At 50.9% G+C, this 16,859-nt stretch overlaps 1 protein-coding gene across 4 annotated transcripts in view; it reads right to left on the reverse strand.

Moving 5' to 3' along the window:
• The window catches only part of TOGARAM1 (TOG array regulator of axonemal microtubules 1), a 33,898-nt gene extending 17,103 nt beyond the window's left edge, over positions 1-16,795 (reverse strand). For 3 of the 4 annotated variants that reach the window (XM_085581068.1, XM_085581070.1, XM_085581071.1), the window contains exons 1-12: positions 15,324-16,795; positions 10,510-10,660; positions 9,463-9,597; positions 8,633-8,929; positions 6,963-7,477; positions 5,524-5,744; positions 4,437-4,475; positions 3,263-3,363; positions 2,581-2,661; positions 2,165-2,319; positions 1,179-1,353; positions 909-1,043 (exon numbers count right to left, since the gene is read on the reverse strand). In XM_085581068.1, coding sequence (XP_085437194.1) covers positions 909-1,043; positions 1,179-1,353; positions 2,165-2,319; positions 2,581-2,661; positions 3,263-3,363; positions 4,437-4,475; positions 5,524-5,744; positions 6,963-7,477; positions 8,633-8,929; positions 9,463-9,597; positions 10,510-10,660; positions 15,324-16,763 — 3,445 coding nt within the window. In that variant the 5' untranslated portion in view covers positions 16,764-16,795. The remainder of the gene's footprint in view (positions 1-908; positions 1,044-1,178; positions 1,354-2,164; positions 2,320-2,580; positions 2,662-3,262; positions 3,364-4,436; positions 4,476-5,523; positions 5,745-6,962; positions 7,478-8,632; positions 8,930-9,462; positions 9,598-10,509; positions 10,661-15,323) is intronic. The other variant, XM_085581069.1, reaches the window with a different exon arrangement.
• Between the last annotated feature and the right edge of the window lie 64 nt (positions 16,796-16,859).

The following is a 16,859-nucleotide window of genomic DNA, read 5'->3' on the forward strand; positions in this document are numbered from 1 at the left end:
CAATCCTGAACCAGCCCAGAACCAGCTCAGCACACTGAACAATCCTGAACCAGCCCAGAACCAGCTCAGCACACTGAACAATCCTCCCACCTGGGAGGTGGGACTGCAGCACCTGGAGCTGGAATTGGGCAATGAACCCCAGTGTGGAAATGACCAAAACTCATAAAAGTGTGAGAACTCCTGACCCAGGGTCCACCTTGGGTGCAGCCTTGGCCAGGTTCTTGTGCTGCCCAAGGTGTGTCCTGTGGGGGCTTTTAATAAATCCCTGCTTTAGCCTTTAGCTCTGCCCAGCCTCTGCTCCAGGAACCTCTCAGGCATCACCACCATGCCAGGCCAAGCCCTGGCCTTGGACACTTCCACGGATCCAGGGGCAGCCTCAATCAGAGTTTAATTCATGTAAATTCAATTCTGCAGACAACCTTTGCTTTTAAGAGTCACAAACACAAAGGTAGTGGTTGTTCAATGTAAAAACAGGTGCACAGTGTGCTAATAACATCATAAACCTTGAAAGGACACTAGACAAATTCTGGCCACCTTTGAGCACCATCAGTAGGAGCTTCTACTCTTAACATTTTCCTACTGGATATTTTAAAGGCAATTCAGTGCCAAAATGTACCCAGAAAAGGGGTTTTGGGGACAGGAGGGAGTCAGTCTGCTGTTAATGCATTGTAAAATTTCAGATCCTGATCACACTAAAACCCTCTGATGTTTCATGAATCTCCCTAACAAATTCTAGATGAAAAACAATCAGCTGAATCCCCAGTGAGGCATTAAATCCCCTCCAGCCCCAGCCCCACAGTACTGATCTTCCCAAGCACCTCAGGCTGTTCACTGCACAAATAGATTATATTTTGAAATTGTCCCACTCCATTGCACAAATATGTGAAGAGTTTACTGTCCCAGCTTACCAGAATCGAGCAAGGATGAACACTTTGACCTCTTCAAACTGGATGTTCTTTTCAGGGGAGGGTTCAAGGCCACATTTTCTAAGGACAAAGATCCATTTCTTGGCGATGTCAATAAATCCCCACAGAGATTAAACCCTAGGAAAGAAGGAAATGTCTGAATTACAATAAAATCAACCAAAACCAAGTTAAAACCCAGTATTACCAGCCCTAATTTCCATTTCAGCAGCATTGAACAGGGAATATTCATTTAAGACAAATCTTCATCCTCACTTTCTGCTGTGAGTTTCTCTGGTTCACTCATACTCAGTCTAATCCTTTCCCAAGGGAATTCCTCCTTCCCTTCCATATCTTTGCCTTCCTGCTGCTCTTTATGGTTGTGTTCTTTGTCTTCTTTCCTCTTCCTCCTCAGCTTCTCCTGAGCAGATTTTGACAAGGTCACTTTTATCTGCAAAATAAAATCATGCATAAGTTACCCCAGAACTGATTCCCCAGTTCCTCATGCTGGCCAAGGTCAGCATGGAAAAGCAGGATTTTCTCTGATCTGACCCTTCTCTCTCTCCTGTGTTTATGACACCTTTTGTGCCCCAGGAAAACTCAGCAAATAAATTTAATCCAGTTAAATTTATGTTCAGTTTAGTAAATTTAATCAATTTACTGATTTGAATCTGATCCTGCCAAGGGTTCACATGTTCAGGGGAAATCAGAAAATTAAGACATTGTTAATCATAAACTTCAAGTATTAGTATTCTTCAAATGTTATTTTAAAGGCTTGCAGAAGGAGTTCCATTTCAATGTTTTTTTTGACTTTGTATCACATTTCACTTAGATAAATCTTGCTCCATTTACATTTGCAAATAGCTTTTAACAAATAGCACCACTCCTCAGAGACCAGATTATGGCCAAATATTCGGGAAGGTTTTTAAGAAAAACTTCTGATTGGAGCTGGATTAATTCATCCATGAGGAAAACCGGACCTGATCCAACCCAGCTAACCCCTCCTTCCACATCTGCTTGTGCTGTGGGAGTCAGGGGGGGCATTTCCCAGCTCCACTCCTTCCTGCAGCCCTTCTCCAGGGATCTGAGCACGGTGGGAAGCTCCTGGCACATCCATCTGCCATCCAGGTGGCACCAAAAGAAAATCAGGAGCAGCAGCTCGAAGGCTGTGGCTGTTCCAGTCAAACTCCTGCTGCCCCAACACAGAGTGTGACTGAGCAGGCCTGGCTGCACCCCACACCCCCAGGCTGGGCAGTGCTTACCTCTCCTTCATTCCCTGCATGGCAACGGGAATGGGAAGGGCTGTTCTGCTGGAAGCTTCTCCCTGGGGCTGCCTCTGCCCCCTCCCTGGCACCCTGGGCATCCTCACTGGCCACACAGGGCATGGGAGCTGGGGCAGGAGGGCTCCCAAAAACACCTGGAGGGCAGAACACAGCGTCACAGACTGCTTTGGGATGGAAGGGACAGCAAACCATCTCATTCCACAGATGCCACGACTGGAAGTGTCTATCCAGGAACTGCAACACTTTCAAACATAATTCTTTGTATTCCCACTGAACTGGGGATTGTGAACAATCTACAACATTGTACAGATCTTCTTTTCCCACTCCAGAAAGGCACATTTTCCCTCATTTCGTAACTCAAAGAGACACAAAGGATGATTTGGGGTCTGTAGTACCTCTGCCAACAACAGCAACGTCTTCAGATGTGAAACCCAGATGGTTCCTGGGTGCAAAACCAGACACTGACTCTGCAGGGCCTGAAAGCACAAAGAGCATTCACTGTCAGTCGTATTGGTCATGCTTTGGGATGTGTTTCATCCTCCTAAAATGTCACCACACATCTGACTGATCCCTTTCCTGAACCAGGGCATTGCCAGGTTACTGAAGGCAGCAGGATCTGTTGAACACCCACATGAGGGAAGTTCACATCCCACTGGCAGGAGCCTGGAGCCAGCCTGGGAATGTTCCCCTGGAGAGGAGAAGCTCCAGGGAGAGCTCAGAGCCCCTGGCAGGGCCTGGAGGGGCTCCAGGAGAGCTGGAGAGGGACTGGGGACAAGGATGGAGGGACAGCCTGTGGACACAGCTCCCTCAGCTCCTTTCCTCCATGCAGTAGAACCAAAACTGATTAAACACAAATAATCCCACCTGCACTGCCCTGGGAGGATGAAACACACCAGCAGCACTTCACCTCAATTTCCACAGGAAACGAGCTGCTTGCAAGCCTGGATCTCCTCACCTGAGCACCCTGAAATCCCAGTTTGGCCCCAGAGCAGCTGGAAATTCCATTTGTAAGAGCTGGGGGATGTGGGCTCACTGCCCACACCAAGGTTCCTCAGGTGAGTATTGACAGGAACATACCTGTGCTGGGGGGATGCTCTGCCCCCTCTGTGTCTCTGGGCCTTGCTGGAGATACTTTTGCAGGATGGGATTTGCTGCCAAGTGCTGGAAAAGTGTCTGACCTGTTCAGATAAGCACATTGTATAGGTGCAATTCTGCACAACAGTCAAAGTCATGCCAAAAACAACAACAGATTTCAGTTTCTCTGTGGCAAAACTATTTCCAGTATTCCCACAAATGTTCACACTGAGCAGGAACAGAATTCAGTGGAAATTATTTGATGAGCAGGTCCATTATGAAGAACACCCTCAAGAAAACCCTTATGAGGAAGCCTTACACTAGGACTAAATTTAGGAAACACCCATAAGGTAAAGAATTGTTTGGCCTGGGGACTGATGATGCTGGATCCAACCTGGCCAAAGACAGTGACCAAATCCTCCTGCCACAACAGAGCTGTTCCCAGCTCAGCAGAGACATTCACCAGGAAAATGCTCTTATCTACAAGAACAACTTCTAAATGATTTACAATTTCAAATGATTCTCTGGATATGAAAGATGGAACCCAGAGCCAGTGCAATACCATGCTCCAGGAATGTCCCTAATTCCTGTGTCCCATCCCCCATGGCAGTTTACCAGCAGACAAACCAAACCCTTCCCAAAGCAAATACTCCAAAACCCCCATTCCTGGTGCCCAGCCACAGATTTTGGGAATAGACAATGTCAGTTTGTGCCAGTGCTCACAAACCCCCTGAGCTGACCCCTGGCATTTTTCTGAGCATTCCAAGGCTTTCAGCGTCCCCTGGGATGGACTCTTGTCCTATCTCAGGTGACTGCCAGGTCTCTCCTCTCCTCCTGGCTGGTTCAGAACTCCCCTGGCTGAGGATGCAGTGAAGTACCAAGCACTGGATAATGGATATGGCGATGTTGTACAGAGCATGGCTCAGCCCAACCTGTTACCTTGATTCTTAAGATTTTCTAAAGCCTTCTAAGTTTACATTCTGTTAAAAAACTTTCCCACACATTTTCTATAAACAACATATTGTTTTACATTCCTTCGTAAAGGTAGAAAAATTTAATATATTAATAGTTTATCCAATGTCTTTAAAGAGGTAACCCATTCACTCTCCAATCCACTATCACCTTTAAAAAAGTATAAAACCTAGAGTCAAAATAATAAACAAACTTCCTTTTTTACCTCGTCATCGTGGTGGCTCGTGTTGTACTTTTTCGTGTCCTGTAACAACACAAACCAGCACACCCAGGGCTCCACTTGACTTCTGAAGGATTTCAGCACTTGAATGTGGGATTTTAAAGATTATTTTTAAAAATGTGATTCAGCAGTAATGCACACCAGGAAGGGATGTGAATATAAATTAGTTCTGGGCTGCACAACAGAAAACCTTCTGTTTGTGAATCACTGCAGGTTCCTTCTGCCTCAAATCCCTTTGGTTTTTACATTTCCTGTTTTGCTTTCTGTTGTTAATGCAGTTCTGTGTCAGTTATATGTAAGATTCCCTGCTCATGGCAGGGCTGGAATTAGGTGATTTTTCAGGTCCCTTCCAACCCAAACCACTCTGGGATTCTGTGCGTCTACAAAAGCTGCTTTTAGTACACACAAAAATATCTTCAGAGAAGAGCTACCAAGAGCTTCATCATTGGCTCAGAGCAGAGAGGAGATTTTGGACTGGCAAATTTGAAGAATTCCTCAAAACTCTTTTTATTTCATTGAACAATAGCTTATACTGCTCATAACCAACTGGGTTGCTGCGCTGTAAATCAGAGCAGCATTTGTCACCACCCAATTTCTATTTAGGAGAGCTCTGGGAAGGCATTTTAAATTCAATTATCTCTCAGGAATAAATGGAACCAGCTTTTGATCCACAATAAGAAACATCTGCATTGTCTTCCTCTTCTCAACAAACCCAATTCAATTTCCAGGCTGCAGTAACCCGACCTTATCCTTCCTCTTCACTCTTGTCCTTCTCACTCCCCCGTTCAGCTCTGGCAATGTTCCTGCAGTGCCAGGGAATGTCTTTATCAAATATTTACTGCCCCTGGCACTGCCTCCCTGCTCTGCCTACTGCAGCCTCATGTTAGAAGCCAGAAAAAAACAGAATAATGTCATTTAGCAGCTCTTGTCTTTTTAGAGAGGAACATAATTCACAGAGAAAAATCAGGCTATTAAGCACGCAATCCTCTATTAAACACGTAGCAGTTAAAATCATGATTTCACTAAGCTGTGCGGGGATTTCCAGGCTGAGGTGACACCAAGTGACACTCACATCACTCTCCTCCTGGGGGGCAGCGTGGCCACGGGGGAGCCCAGGGATTCCTGGCTGGAAATTCCGCTCTCGCCGGTGGGAGAGGAGCCCTGCGAGGGGCAGTCCCCGGAAAATTCGAGTTTCACCCCGGAGTCGGGGCTCTCCAGGTCGGCGATGCTGCTGCTCAGCTTTGCCCTCTTCTTGGCCGCGCTGTTCCGCAGGGACCTCAGGGAATTCTGCATCTGCACAGCGGGGAGAAGGGACAGGGGCACTCACTGCAGAGGGAAAAAGCTTTCTGCAGCTAAATGAGGTCTGTTCATGGGGTGCACGAGGCCCTGCTGGGCGGTGTGATCAGCACACACACGGTTTTTGGGCAATTATAATGATCCCTCTCCTGGCTTCACACAGAATCCCTGGGCTGGAAGAGACCTTCAAGACCATCGAGTCCAACCCAGCCCCAACACCTCAACCAAACCCTGGCACCCAGTGCCACATCCAGGCTTTGTTAAACACACCCAGGGGTGGTGACTCCACCACCTCCTGGGCAGAACATTCCAGAACTTTATCACTCTTTCCATAAAGAATTTCTTCCTGATATCCAGCCTGAATTTCCCTTGGCACAGCTTAAGGCTGTGTGCTCTGGTTCTGTCAGTGCTGTCTGATTTATTTCACAGGAATTATCCTGCAAGCAAACACGGTTTCACAGCAGTGCTGTGCCCCAGCTTCCCTCTTCAGGGCACAGGGACAGATTCCTGCTGGAACACACCAAATCCGTGCTTTTCAGTGGATTAAAGGAGGGGTTTGATGGCTGCCAGCACACACAGTGAGACCTCAGGTTTTTCCCAGCAAATCTGCACTTACTAAAAACAGAACCATGGAATGGTTTGGAAAGGACCTTAAGGATCATCCCATTCCATCTCTGCCATGGCAGGGACACCCCCCACTGTCCCAAGGCTGCTCCAACCCCAGTGTCCAGCCTGGCCTTGGACACTGCCAGGGATCCAGGGGCAGCCACAGCTGCTCTGGGAATTCATCCCAGACCCTCCCAGCCAGGAATTCCTTCCCAATATCCCATCTAAACCTCTTGTAAATCATGCAATCAGTGTCCAGCAAGCAGAGATCCTACTCAAATCAGCAGGAAAATCTGTAATTACTAGTGTTTCGTGCTGCAGCATTATCCCCTCTTTTTGATGAGTATTTTTCATATTTTGTTTAGAAATTTCTCCTCTGTTTAACACCTCAGGTTCCCTTCAGTGGGAACCAGAGGGTGGAAAGCACAGAAAGAAAGGCAAAGCCAGGAATTCACAGAATCCCAGACTGGTTTGGGATGGAAGAAATCTGAAATTTCACCTTGTCCCACGTGCGGGGACACCTCCCACCAGCCCAGGGTGCCCCAAAGCCCTGGACGCTCCCCGGGATGGGGAGCACTGTGAAAAGTGCACTGATCCCATCTCACCCACCTCCTCTTGGTCCACCTCCTCAGGCTGCAGCTGCAGCTCTGCCAGCCCCGCTGCCAGCTCCGTGCCCTCCCTGCTGCCGGGGGGCTCCCGGGGGCTGGGCAGCCGCGGGATGGGCGGCACGGGCCGGGCGCCCCGCAGCCCCGCGGCTCTGCCCAGGGTGGTCCTCAGCTGCAGGGGGGGCTTCTCCAGCTGCAGGGATTGCCTCTCCAGCTGCAGGGAAGGCTTCTCCAGCTGCAGGGAATGCCTCTCCAGCTGCAGGGGGGGCTTCTCCAGCTGCAGGGGGGGCTTCTCCAGCTGCAGGGGGGGCTTCTCCAGCTGCAGAGAATGCTTCTCCAACTGCAGGGGGGGCTTCTCCAGCTGCAGGGAATGCTTCTCCAGCGGCAGGGAATGCTTCTCCAACTGCAGGGGAGCCTTCTCCAGCTGCAGGGGGGGCTTCTCCAGCGGCAGGGAATGCTTCTCCAGCTGCAGGGGTGCCTTCTCCAGCTGCAGGGAATGCTTCTCCAGCGGGCTGTCCCCTGGAACACACAGAGACTGTCAGGGATAGCACCAGGACGAACTTCACCACTCACTTCTGTATCTATAAAACTCCTTCTGCCATGGAATGAGTGTTAAAAACACACTTGTGCAGGCTCACATATCAGTTTATTCCAATTTTAGTGTCTCCTTGCTTTACGAAACATAAGTGTTTCATGCATGTGCACACTAACATAGAATCAAAATATCCTCAGCTGGAATGGACACACAAGGGTCACCAAAGTCCATGCACATGGCCTTAGTCCCTTTAAAAATTAACTAACTCTCTTCATTAAGAGAAAAAAAACTCATCCCCAAACTTCTGTGGAAGGTGCTGTAACAACAAAGGCAGTCCAAAGAACCAGAAAAAATCAAAATGTGTATGGAAAACATATGGTAAATGATAAATACAATATCAAATCATAAATAAAATAAAAAAGCAAGCAATAAATGCATCTACAAGGCAGAGTCACATGCCAAGGGCAGGAAATTCCCAAAGCACTCAATTGGAAATTTTCTATATATGCACAAAAATATGGGTCTCAGCGAAGATGAAATTTCAAACAGATTTCTTTAATCAGTGCAAAATTTTGTGTGGAAACTGTTACTTTGTTTCAGAAACCTCCCGAGTGCTCAGGAAGCAGTTTAACCTAAATAAAAAATAAAGGTATTTTTACCCACGGGGTTGGAACTGGATCCGTTTTAAGGTCTTATCCAACCCAAACCACTCTGGGATTCCATGACTCAAATGAAGAGGCAAAACCACAAAATGCGCTGAGTAACTCTTCTTGCACATGGCTTAATTGGGGTTTGAACAATAACAGGTATTTCTGTACTGACTTTGCCTAAAAGTGCTCCGTTTTGGGGGTTATTTGAGTTGGAAGACAGACCTTGCCCTGAGACATTAAGAAAATCAGAGCTGTAGCATCTTCTGCTTTGTGACAAATCAAAGGCTCCACTTTTGAAGAGAAGCCTGCAGGGATGTGAGCAGTGAAGCCATAAGTAAATAAATCAATCAATAAATCCCTCCATTCCTAACTGCCCCTGAGGCACTGCCCAATTCCCTCTCACCTGCCACTGTGCATTTTCTGACCACTGAGAAATCCCTCAAAACACAACCCCCAAATCCCTTTTTATCACATGGAGAACGTTCCCACCTGTGTTGTCTCCTGGCTTTTGGCGGAGCAGCTGCTTCTGGCAACCAGGCTTAGGCAGCCCCTGGAAGCTTTTGAGAGGCCAGGAACTGGAGAGGCTCCTGGGATCCTCCTGGGACTTCCCTGCAGGGGCAGCAGGAGCTGAGAGGTGCTTGGGGCTGTTCCTGGGGGATGACAGGGGGAAGGAGGGCAGGATGAAGGTGCCCTGGCTGGCACTGGGACCTTGGAAGGACATGGTGGGCTCTGCCTGAGTGCAAAAACTTCTCTGGGTCTTGCTGGAAAAACTGAGGCTGGAACAAACTGAGCAAAGGAAAACAAAAGAGCGCTTGTGGGTCTTGTAATAAGAATTTATCATGAAATAATACACCATAATAATGATTTCCAATGAACTAATGCACCATGAAAATAATTTCCAATGAAATCATCCATCATAAGAATAATTTCCCATGAAATAATGCACCACTAGGCAATCAAAGCCTGAAGGTTTTGCCCAAGCAAGCAGACAAATCAACCAACTTCGTTCTGCAAATTGCATTCCCCTCCAAATGGGAGTTTAAGTCTTGAATCGATTTCCCATGCATGTTTTGGAGAGCTACAGACAAAAAACAGAGTGATGCAAGTAGATCAAACACTGCTGTGACCCTCCCACAGAGAAGCAGCAGCTTCTCTCTAAGAGGCTGCCACAAGAGATCAAAGGTGGGGCTGTGAATTAACAACCACTAATGAAGTCTCACAGGAAGGAGGGGCCAGTAACAGTTTCTATTTCTTAGGGAAGCAAAGGAACAAAGAGACAACTCCAAAGTGACATTAAGCCGCTGGCAGAAGCCACGTACCTTTGTCCTGCTGACAGTTACTCAGTCCCAAAAACTGCAGATCAGAGCCCACACTGCCACTCTTCCCACGTGCCTGTGGGTATCCAAGTGTCCCACATTTCCCTGAAATCTGGGGCTGCTGAGAGCCCAGAGCACCTTCCAAAAGAGAACACAAAGAACCAAATCAGTACTTCACACATGGTGTCCAACAGAGAATATCCAACAATATTTTCTAGGGAATGCAGACTCTGTGTAGCTGAGTGTGAAACTCAGTACACTCCAGGTAATTCATTGCAGAGTCTCTAAGCAACCTCAGAAAGCAGCTCAGAGGAAGAAGGGAAAAGGACTGGCTGCTCTTCCAGGGCACTGCTCCAGCTGGGAATTGCATGGGGGCAAAAGAAGCCCAGGAACAATCCCCTCTTTGAGTATGTGACAATGAAGGGCAGCAAACACCTCCAAACCCAACCACGGCGAGGGAGCAGACTTGGCAAGGCCAGGACTCCCCAGAGGGGCCAAGGACAGAGCCCAGGGCCGTGGGGACAGTCCCTCAGGTCTGGTCTTGCCCAGGCTGCCCAGATCCTTCTGGCCACTGAAATGTATACGGCAACAAGAGACCAGTCTCTTGGAATCAGTGAAGAGAAGGAAGTCCAGGTTGCAAATGCCCCGTGTCCTCCATGATTTCATTGATCTTCTCTAGGTCATGGAGTAAACTCGAGGAATCAGAAGTCTTCTTGTGAATGACAAAAACTGGGGAATCCTAGGGACTTTTTGTAGGTTTGATGTGGCCTTTTTGTAGTTGTTCACTTACTAATTTTTGGAGAGCATTCAGTTTTTTCTGTTCAAGAGGCCACTGATCTATCCAAATTGGCCGATTGGTTTTCTGTGATAACATCCGAGTGGCAGGCATTGTTGTGGTTTCCATCAAAAAGCCACTTCTATCTTCACTCCCCATGGGACAACACATCTCTGCCTCATAGAGTGATGGGTTTTCTCTCTACAGATTCCTTTCCCAGACTGAAACACTGAATTCTGCCTTGGCAGCCAGAACATGCCTGTGCCTGCACTCACCAGCACCAAGGGCAGAGAGCTCCGAGTTCAGCTCCACACGGGGCTGCAACAGAGCCCTGGAAGCTCTGCTCCTGCTGAAAAGCAGCTCCTCACTGCCTGGGCTTCCCTGCGAGGGCTGCAGCCTCGGCGAGTGCAGGAAATCATCAGCCAGCTGTGGGGAAAAGCAAAATAAACTGTGCAAAATGAAGCCCAGCCCTGCTCCTGCAAACTGCACCGTTACAAACACTTCCACACAAGCTTCTCTTCCACACCGACCCAACGTTCAAATGTTTTAAGCATTAGAAAGCATTTTAGCTGTTTTCCTGGTCTTACTAAAATACAGGTTAAAGGTTTTCCCTTTCACACTGAAAGGGGAAAAAGCTCAACAAAATAAACTGGTAGACAATTGAACTATTTTAAAAATTACATTTCAAAGATTAAACATTGAGCATTTTAATTACGTGCTTTAGACAGGGAAGTGTTTAAATAGACAGGAGAAACCCCAAATCCAAGAATGGAACAGTTTCTTGCAAACCACACACTCCAGTCTAAAACTGTGCCTGGCAACACCAGCAGCTTTTACTGAGAACTGGCTACAGGTAGGGAGAAAATCTCAATAATACCAATATTTAACGAAGAAAAGGTCATGCTTTAAATAGATTCTGATTTAATTAGCAAAATCAGTGATTTAAATAATTCTCAAGCTGTATTTACTCTTTTCTCATTTCTGAGGGACACAGGAGGAAAAGAAGAGCAGGAAAATGCTGAAGTGGTTTATTCCAGGTTATTACAAGTTGGGAAAAAAGATGTGAGACCTTGACATTCCCACTCCTGAAATCACTAAACATCATCCCATTCACAGATCCTTCAGTCCATAAAGAAATATTCCTTGTGCAAATCACCACAGCCTGGTTTCAGCTGGGATAGAGGGAATTTCCTGCTTAGGAGCTGGTGCAGGATAAACTTTCATCCCATTTTTCCACACAGATAAAGCAGCATATCCAGAAGGAGTGAATTACAACACTGCCATGACTCTACAGCTTTGCTCAGCTGCTCCCATCCCAGCCCCAGGAGTGAAAACTCTGCTTCCTTGTACCCAAATTATAATTACAGCATTGCAAATTCACTAAACACAGGCTTGGTGGTGGGAAATACATCAAACCCAAAGCTGCCAGATGTTTCCCTGGGGCAGATAACAGATCCAAGCAAAGGGATTTCTCCAAAGGGCTCAGATCCCTTAAAATTCCACAAATGATGGGAAATACATGAATCCATCCACCACAGGAATTGGTAACTTGGTTATCAAAGCACAACCCTTGAGAGGGACCCATGGTGGAATCCTGGGATGGTCTGGGTGGAAAAGGACCTTAAATCCCATCCCATCCCATCCCATCCCATCCCATCCCAATCCCAATCCCATCCCCCAGGCTGCTCCAAGCCCCAGTGTCCAAGCTGGACTCACAGCAAACATTCCCTCCCTGTGGAGCTGTGCCACTGGGAGACACCAAAGGTGTTCCTCATCCACCACCAGCAGCATCAGCAATGTTCTCCCAGGAAGAGACCATCACCACACAAAGGCAGAACAATCTCTCCCCAAAATCCTCTCCCAGCTCCAGAAAAACCAGGGCTCAGGTCCCAGAGGGACACCTTTATCCCACACACTGGTCACCGTCTGTGTCCCTCTTGGAAAACAAAGAGTTTTTGCTCCATAAATCAGATTCCCAGGTCATTTGACCACTCCACAAAGCCCAGCTATCACCTTCTCCAGTTATCAGATCAATATGGAAATGAGAAGATTCCACTCGAAGTGAGGGGAGATCCCACAGCTCGCATGAACTTTGTGGAAGGGCTTAAATGTCCAGTGAAATGTTCAAATGTTTTTGTTTCCCCCCAAAAGGAGCCTCTGGCACCAAAAGGTTCCTTCAGCAGCAGAGAAGGGCCTGCAGGGTCTGTGTGTCCCTGGGGTAACTTCCACCCTGCAATATCCAATATTCCAACCTGCCCTTGAACACCTGGACACTGCAGGGATGGAGAGCCCACAGCTCTGCAGAGAGGCTGCCAGACAAACCCCTGAGGTCAGTGTGCCTTATCTACCTTTTATTTTTAGCACACATTAACTTACACATGTTTTACTCACACCTTATCTGATCAGGAAAGTCTAGACGCAGCCTTGGACAACTACCCTGTAACAGGACCCTAAAAATCTGGCAGGGAAACAGCTTTAAACATTAAGCTACTTCCATGCATCCCTTCAGCCACAGAATGACTCCATAAGTTAATTTTTAAGCAAGTTCATTTCAAAGGAATGTCTGAATTAATAATTAATATTTGAGATGTCCAGAAACCAGTCGAGTACCTGAGATTTATGCACAATAAATGCATTTTCTTTAAGGAGGGAGCTAAGGGCAGGCCCAGGGCTAACTGCCCACACAGATGCTGACTGCAGCATGGCCCAGGGACAGGAGCCTGACACAGCTCCTGGAATGTCTCCAGCCCAGGGAGCACCAGCCAGGTTTGCATTCCCAGGCTGAAAACACAATTCACCTCCTGCATCCAAGTCAGATCCATGGAATATCCCGAGCTGGACAGACCCCCAGGAATCACCCCAACCCCTGTCCCTGCCCAGATCCCCAAAATCCCACCCTGTCCATCCCTGGCAGCGCTGCCCAAAGGCTCCTGCAGCTCTGGCAGCCTCGGGGCTGTGCCCGTGCCCTGGGGAGCCTGGGCAGTGCCAGCACCTCTGGGGAAGAGCCTTTCCTGAAATCCAACCTAAATTCCCCCTGGCTCAGCCCCAGCTGTTCTTTCTGGTCAGCAGCATCACAGGACAGTGTCCCCTGCCCCAGAGAGCTTCAGTCAGATGTGATGAGACAAAGGATCAGGAAGTGAAGAAGGGGCAGCAAAGGTATCAACTACAGCAATCAGGTAAATATTCCACTATTAAACCACCCCAGTCTTTTAAGTTTCCTTTGCAGTAATGGGGGTCTGGCCAACAGGACTCCAATTCATCCTGTGCCCAATCAGGTTCCCACTGCCAGAGGGCAGGGATGGATGGGAAATTGGGAATTGGGAATTCCTGGCTGGGATGAATTCCCAGAGCAGCTGTGGCTGCCCCTGGATCCCTGGCAGTGCCCAAGGCCAGTTGGACACTGGGGTTGGAGCAGCCTGGGGCAGTGGGAGGTGTCCCTGCCATGGCAGGGGTGGCACTGGGTGGGATTTGAGGTCCCTTCCCACCCAAAGCATTCCAGGAATTGGTAATTTATCCAAAGGCACTTTACACACCAACCAAAGAGAACCCATCAGCTCCTTGCTTTCTCTCCCTCTGCAGGGCTGGAAACTCCTCCCACGTTACAGAGATAAACACAACCACATGTACAAGGGGTTCATTCCTTTCAGAAAAGGACCATTTCCAGAGCCCCTCCCTGACTTCCTTGGAGAGGGGCTGTCCTAGGCAGGGAATTTTCCTCCTTTCCAAGCCCCAGCCAGGAGTTGCTGCCTGTGTTGTTTTTTGTTCACAGCTGCAGAAAAACAGCAGCAGCACAGGGCTTTGTCCAACCTCCCAAGAGAACACTGGCACTGTTTTTTGGGCTTTTTTAACAAGCTGTATTAGTTAATACTGAAAAACTGCTCCAAAAAGGAAACCCCTCTTGCTCCAGAGGTGTTTCCTACACATCTTGTTGTTCCAACCCTGCTTGCAGATACCCCAAGGGAACTGATTCACCAGCTCAGGAAGACACAGATGCCTTCAGGAGCCTCAGGAGAGCTACCACAGCCACCAAGGAAAGAGATGAGCACTCAAGTCTAGGCATGAACTTCAAGGTTTGACAGTACAGAAACATAAACTGAGTTTATTTGGTTAAGGACCTGCCCCACAGCCAGGCTGCAGAGGAGCACTCACTGTCCATGACCTCATCCAGCCCAGCAACAAGTTACCAAGCAACTGAGAATTAAAATCCCAGTACGCAAATGTGGCACTGAGGAATCTGCTCTGCACAGCCTCTGATTTCCTGAGGAGCTCTGTTTGCTTCAGCTTCCTCACAGGAGATCAAGTTCTGATAAAACAAACGTGTCCACTTAAAAAAAAAAAACCAAAAAAACCCAAAAAAAAAACACAACAGAAAAAAAATACCACAAAGAGATACACCCCCATGTGTGGTATCCAATACACATCAGAGAACCACTGGCAAAGGAAAAAGAACCTGGACAGTTTTCCACAGGTCCTCCTCTTTTCAGCTGCCGACGTGGTCAGTAAATGATTACACCCAAACTCAGCCAGAATCGTTATTCCAGCCTGACCTACATTTTTCCTGGCTGGATCAGCCCAAGGAGCAAGAGCCACACAGGCACTTGGCAGCCACCAGGTTTATCCCAAAGAGCCCTGGCTCAGCCCCATCCCGCAGCTCTGCCTTCAGAGCCTGAGCTGAAGGAGTTGTTCAGTTTTCCCCCAAACAGGAAACTCTGTGCAGTCAGTCCCACGCCTCCAAACATAAACATACAAATAAAGGCTGTTTTCCCCAGTTTTGTGCTCACCACCTGTCACTGTTGACATGCCAGAGTCATGTCATTGCTGTCAGACCTAAGGAGAGTCTCAGGCAGTCCAGCCAACTTCGAGAAAAGATTAATATATTTTTTCGTAAGCGATAAGTAGTCTGGTCAATTGGGTAGATTGCTTGGTTGAATCTGACATAACAAATCCCCAAATTTACCTTCCCAGAGCAATCTGAGTGTACAGATCCATGTACAGATCCCGCACATCTCTCACTTAACACGCCCCCGACAACTCTCCATCCTCCCGTTGGAAATGCCTGAAGGACCAAGGCACCCAGGGAGTCCCGTACCTGCTCCACACCCTTCGTGACGGGCATCCTCACCCCCGAGCCGCCTTCGCTGTCCGCAGCCGGCTCGTTCTCCCAGGGCAGCTTGTTTCTGAGCGCTCTGCCGGCGCTCAGGACTCTCCTGGGGCTCGCCCCGCGCCGGGCACCGGCGGGGCCGTGCGGGGCACAGGCGGGGTGCCCGCAGCGGCCGTGCGCGCTCCGGCTCCTGCTGCCCATCAGCAGCCACTCGGTGTCGGCGCCGGGCGGCGGGCAGGTCCAGCGGCAGCGGCCGGAGGAGGGCAAGGGCACGCCGTACTCCACGAGCGCCCGCTCGCCCAGCCGGGGCAGCACCTTCCTGGCCAGCCGCGCCCGCACGGCGCTCGCCACCCCCGCGCCGCCGGCCCGCAGCTCCACCGCGTCCAGGGCGCGGAGCAGCGCGCCCGCGTTGCCGGGGCCCGGGGCCGCGGCCAGCGCGGCGAACGCCTCCATGGCAGCGTGCCGGACCCGGCGCTTGGCGTCCAGCAGCGCCGGCGCCAGCGCGGCCGCCAGCTGGGGCAGGTCCAGCTCGGCGGCGGGGAAGGCGAGCAGCGCGGCGGTGCACGTGTTGAGCAGCTCCTCGCGGAGCCGGGCGCTGCGGTGCCGCAGCAGCCGCTCCTGCAGCAGCAGGCGCAGCACGGCCCGCGGGCCGGCCGCCGCCATCAGCCGCAGCAGCAGCCGCCCGCCGTCCCGCCGCATGGCCGGCTGCGCGTCCCCCAGCGCCCGGGCGGCCGCGCACACCAGCGGGGCCAGCACGGCGGGGACGCGGCGGCCGAGGCGCAGCGCCAGCAGCCGGGTGGCCTCCAGCGCGCCCCGCGCCACCGCGAAGTTGGGGTCGTGCAGCAGCGCGTCCAGCAGCGCGATCAGCCCCAGCAGCGCGGCGGCGGGCGCGGCGCCCAGCGCGGCGGGGCTGCAGCCCTCCAGCGCCCGCCGCAGCTGCTCCACGGCCTGCGCGCGGCCCCGGTAGTCCCGCCGGTCCAGCAGCCGCGCGCGGAGCTCCGGCGGCACCAGCGACAGCTCCGCGCCCGCCGGGGGAGCCGCGTCCTCCTGCGGGCCGGGGGGCGCCGCGTCCTCCTGCGGGCCGGGGGGCTCCGCGTGTTCCTGCGGGCCGGGGGGCTCCGCGTCCTCCTGCGGGCCGGGGGGCTCCGTGCCCGAGCCGTCGTGAACGGGGCCGGGGGCATCCGTGCCCGAACCGGTGTGACCATGGCCGGGGGGCTCCGTGCCCGGCCCGTCCTTAGCGGGGGGCTCCGTGCCCGGACCGTAGTGAAAGGGGCCGAGGGCATCCGTGCCCGAGCCGTTCAAAGCGGCGCCGGAGGGCTCCGTGCCCGAGCCGGAGGGCTCCGTGCCGTCCCCAGCGAAGTGCGCGGAGCCGCGGCGCTGCCCGGCGCGGCCCCGCGGAGCGGCGGCTCTGTGCGGCGGCTCCGCCATGGCCCGAGGCCGCGGCCATGGGCGGCCTCAGGCCCCGCCCGGCAACGCCGCCGTCGCCAGGGGGCGCCGCGCGCCGCGGGGCCGACCACGCCGCGG

Source organism: Lonchura striata, chromosome 5, assembly GCF_050655825.1.
Source record: "Lonchura striata isolate lonStrDom1 chromosome 5, ASM5065582v1, whole genome shotgun sequence".
Lineage (NCBI taxonomy): Eukaryota > Metazoa > Chordata > Aves > Passeriformes > Estrildidae > Lonchura > Lonchura striata.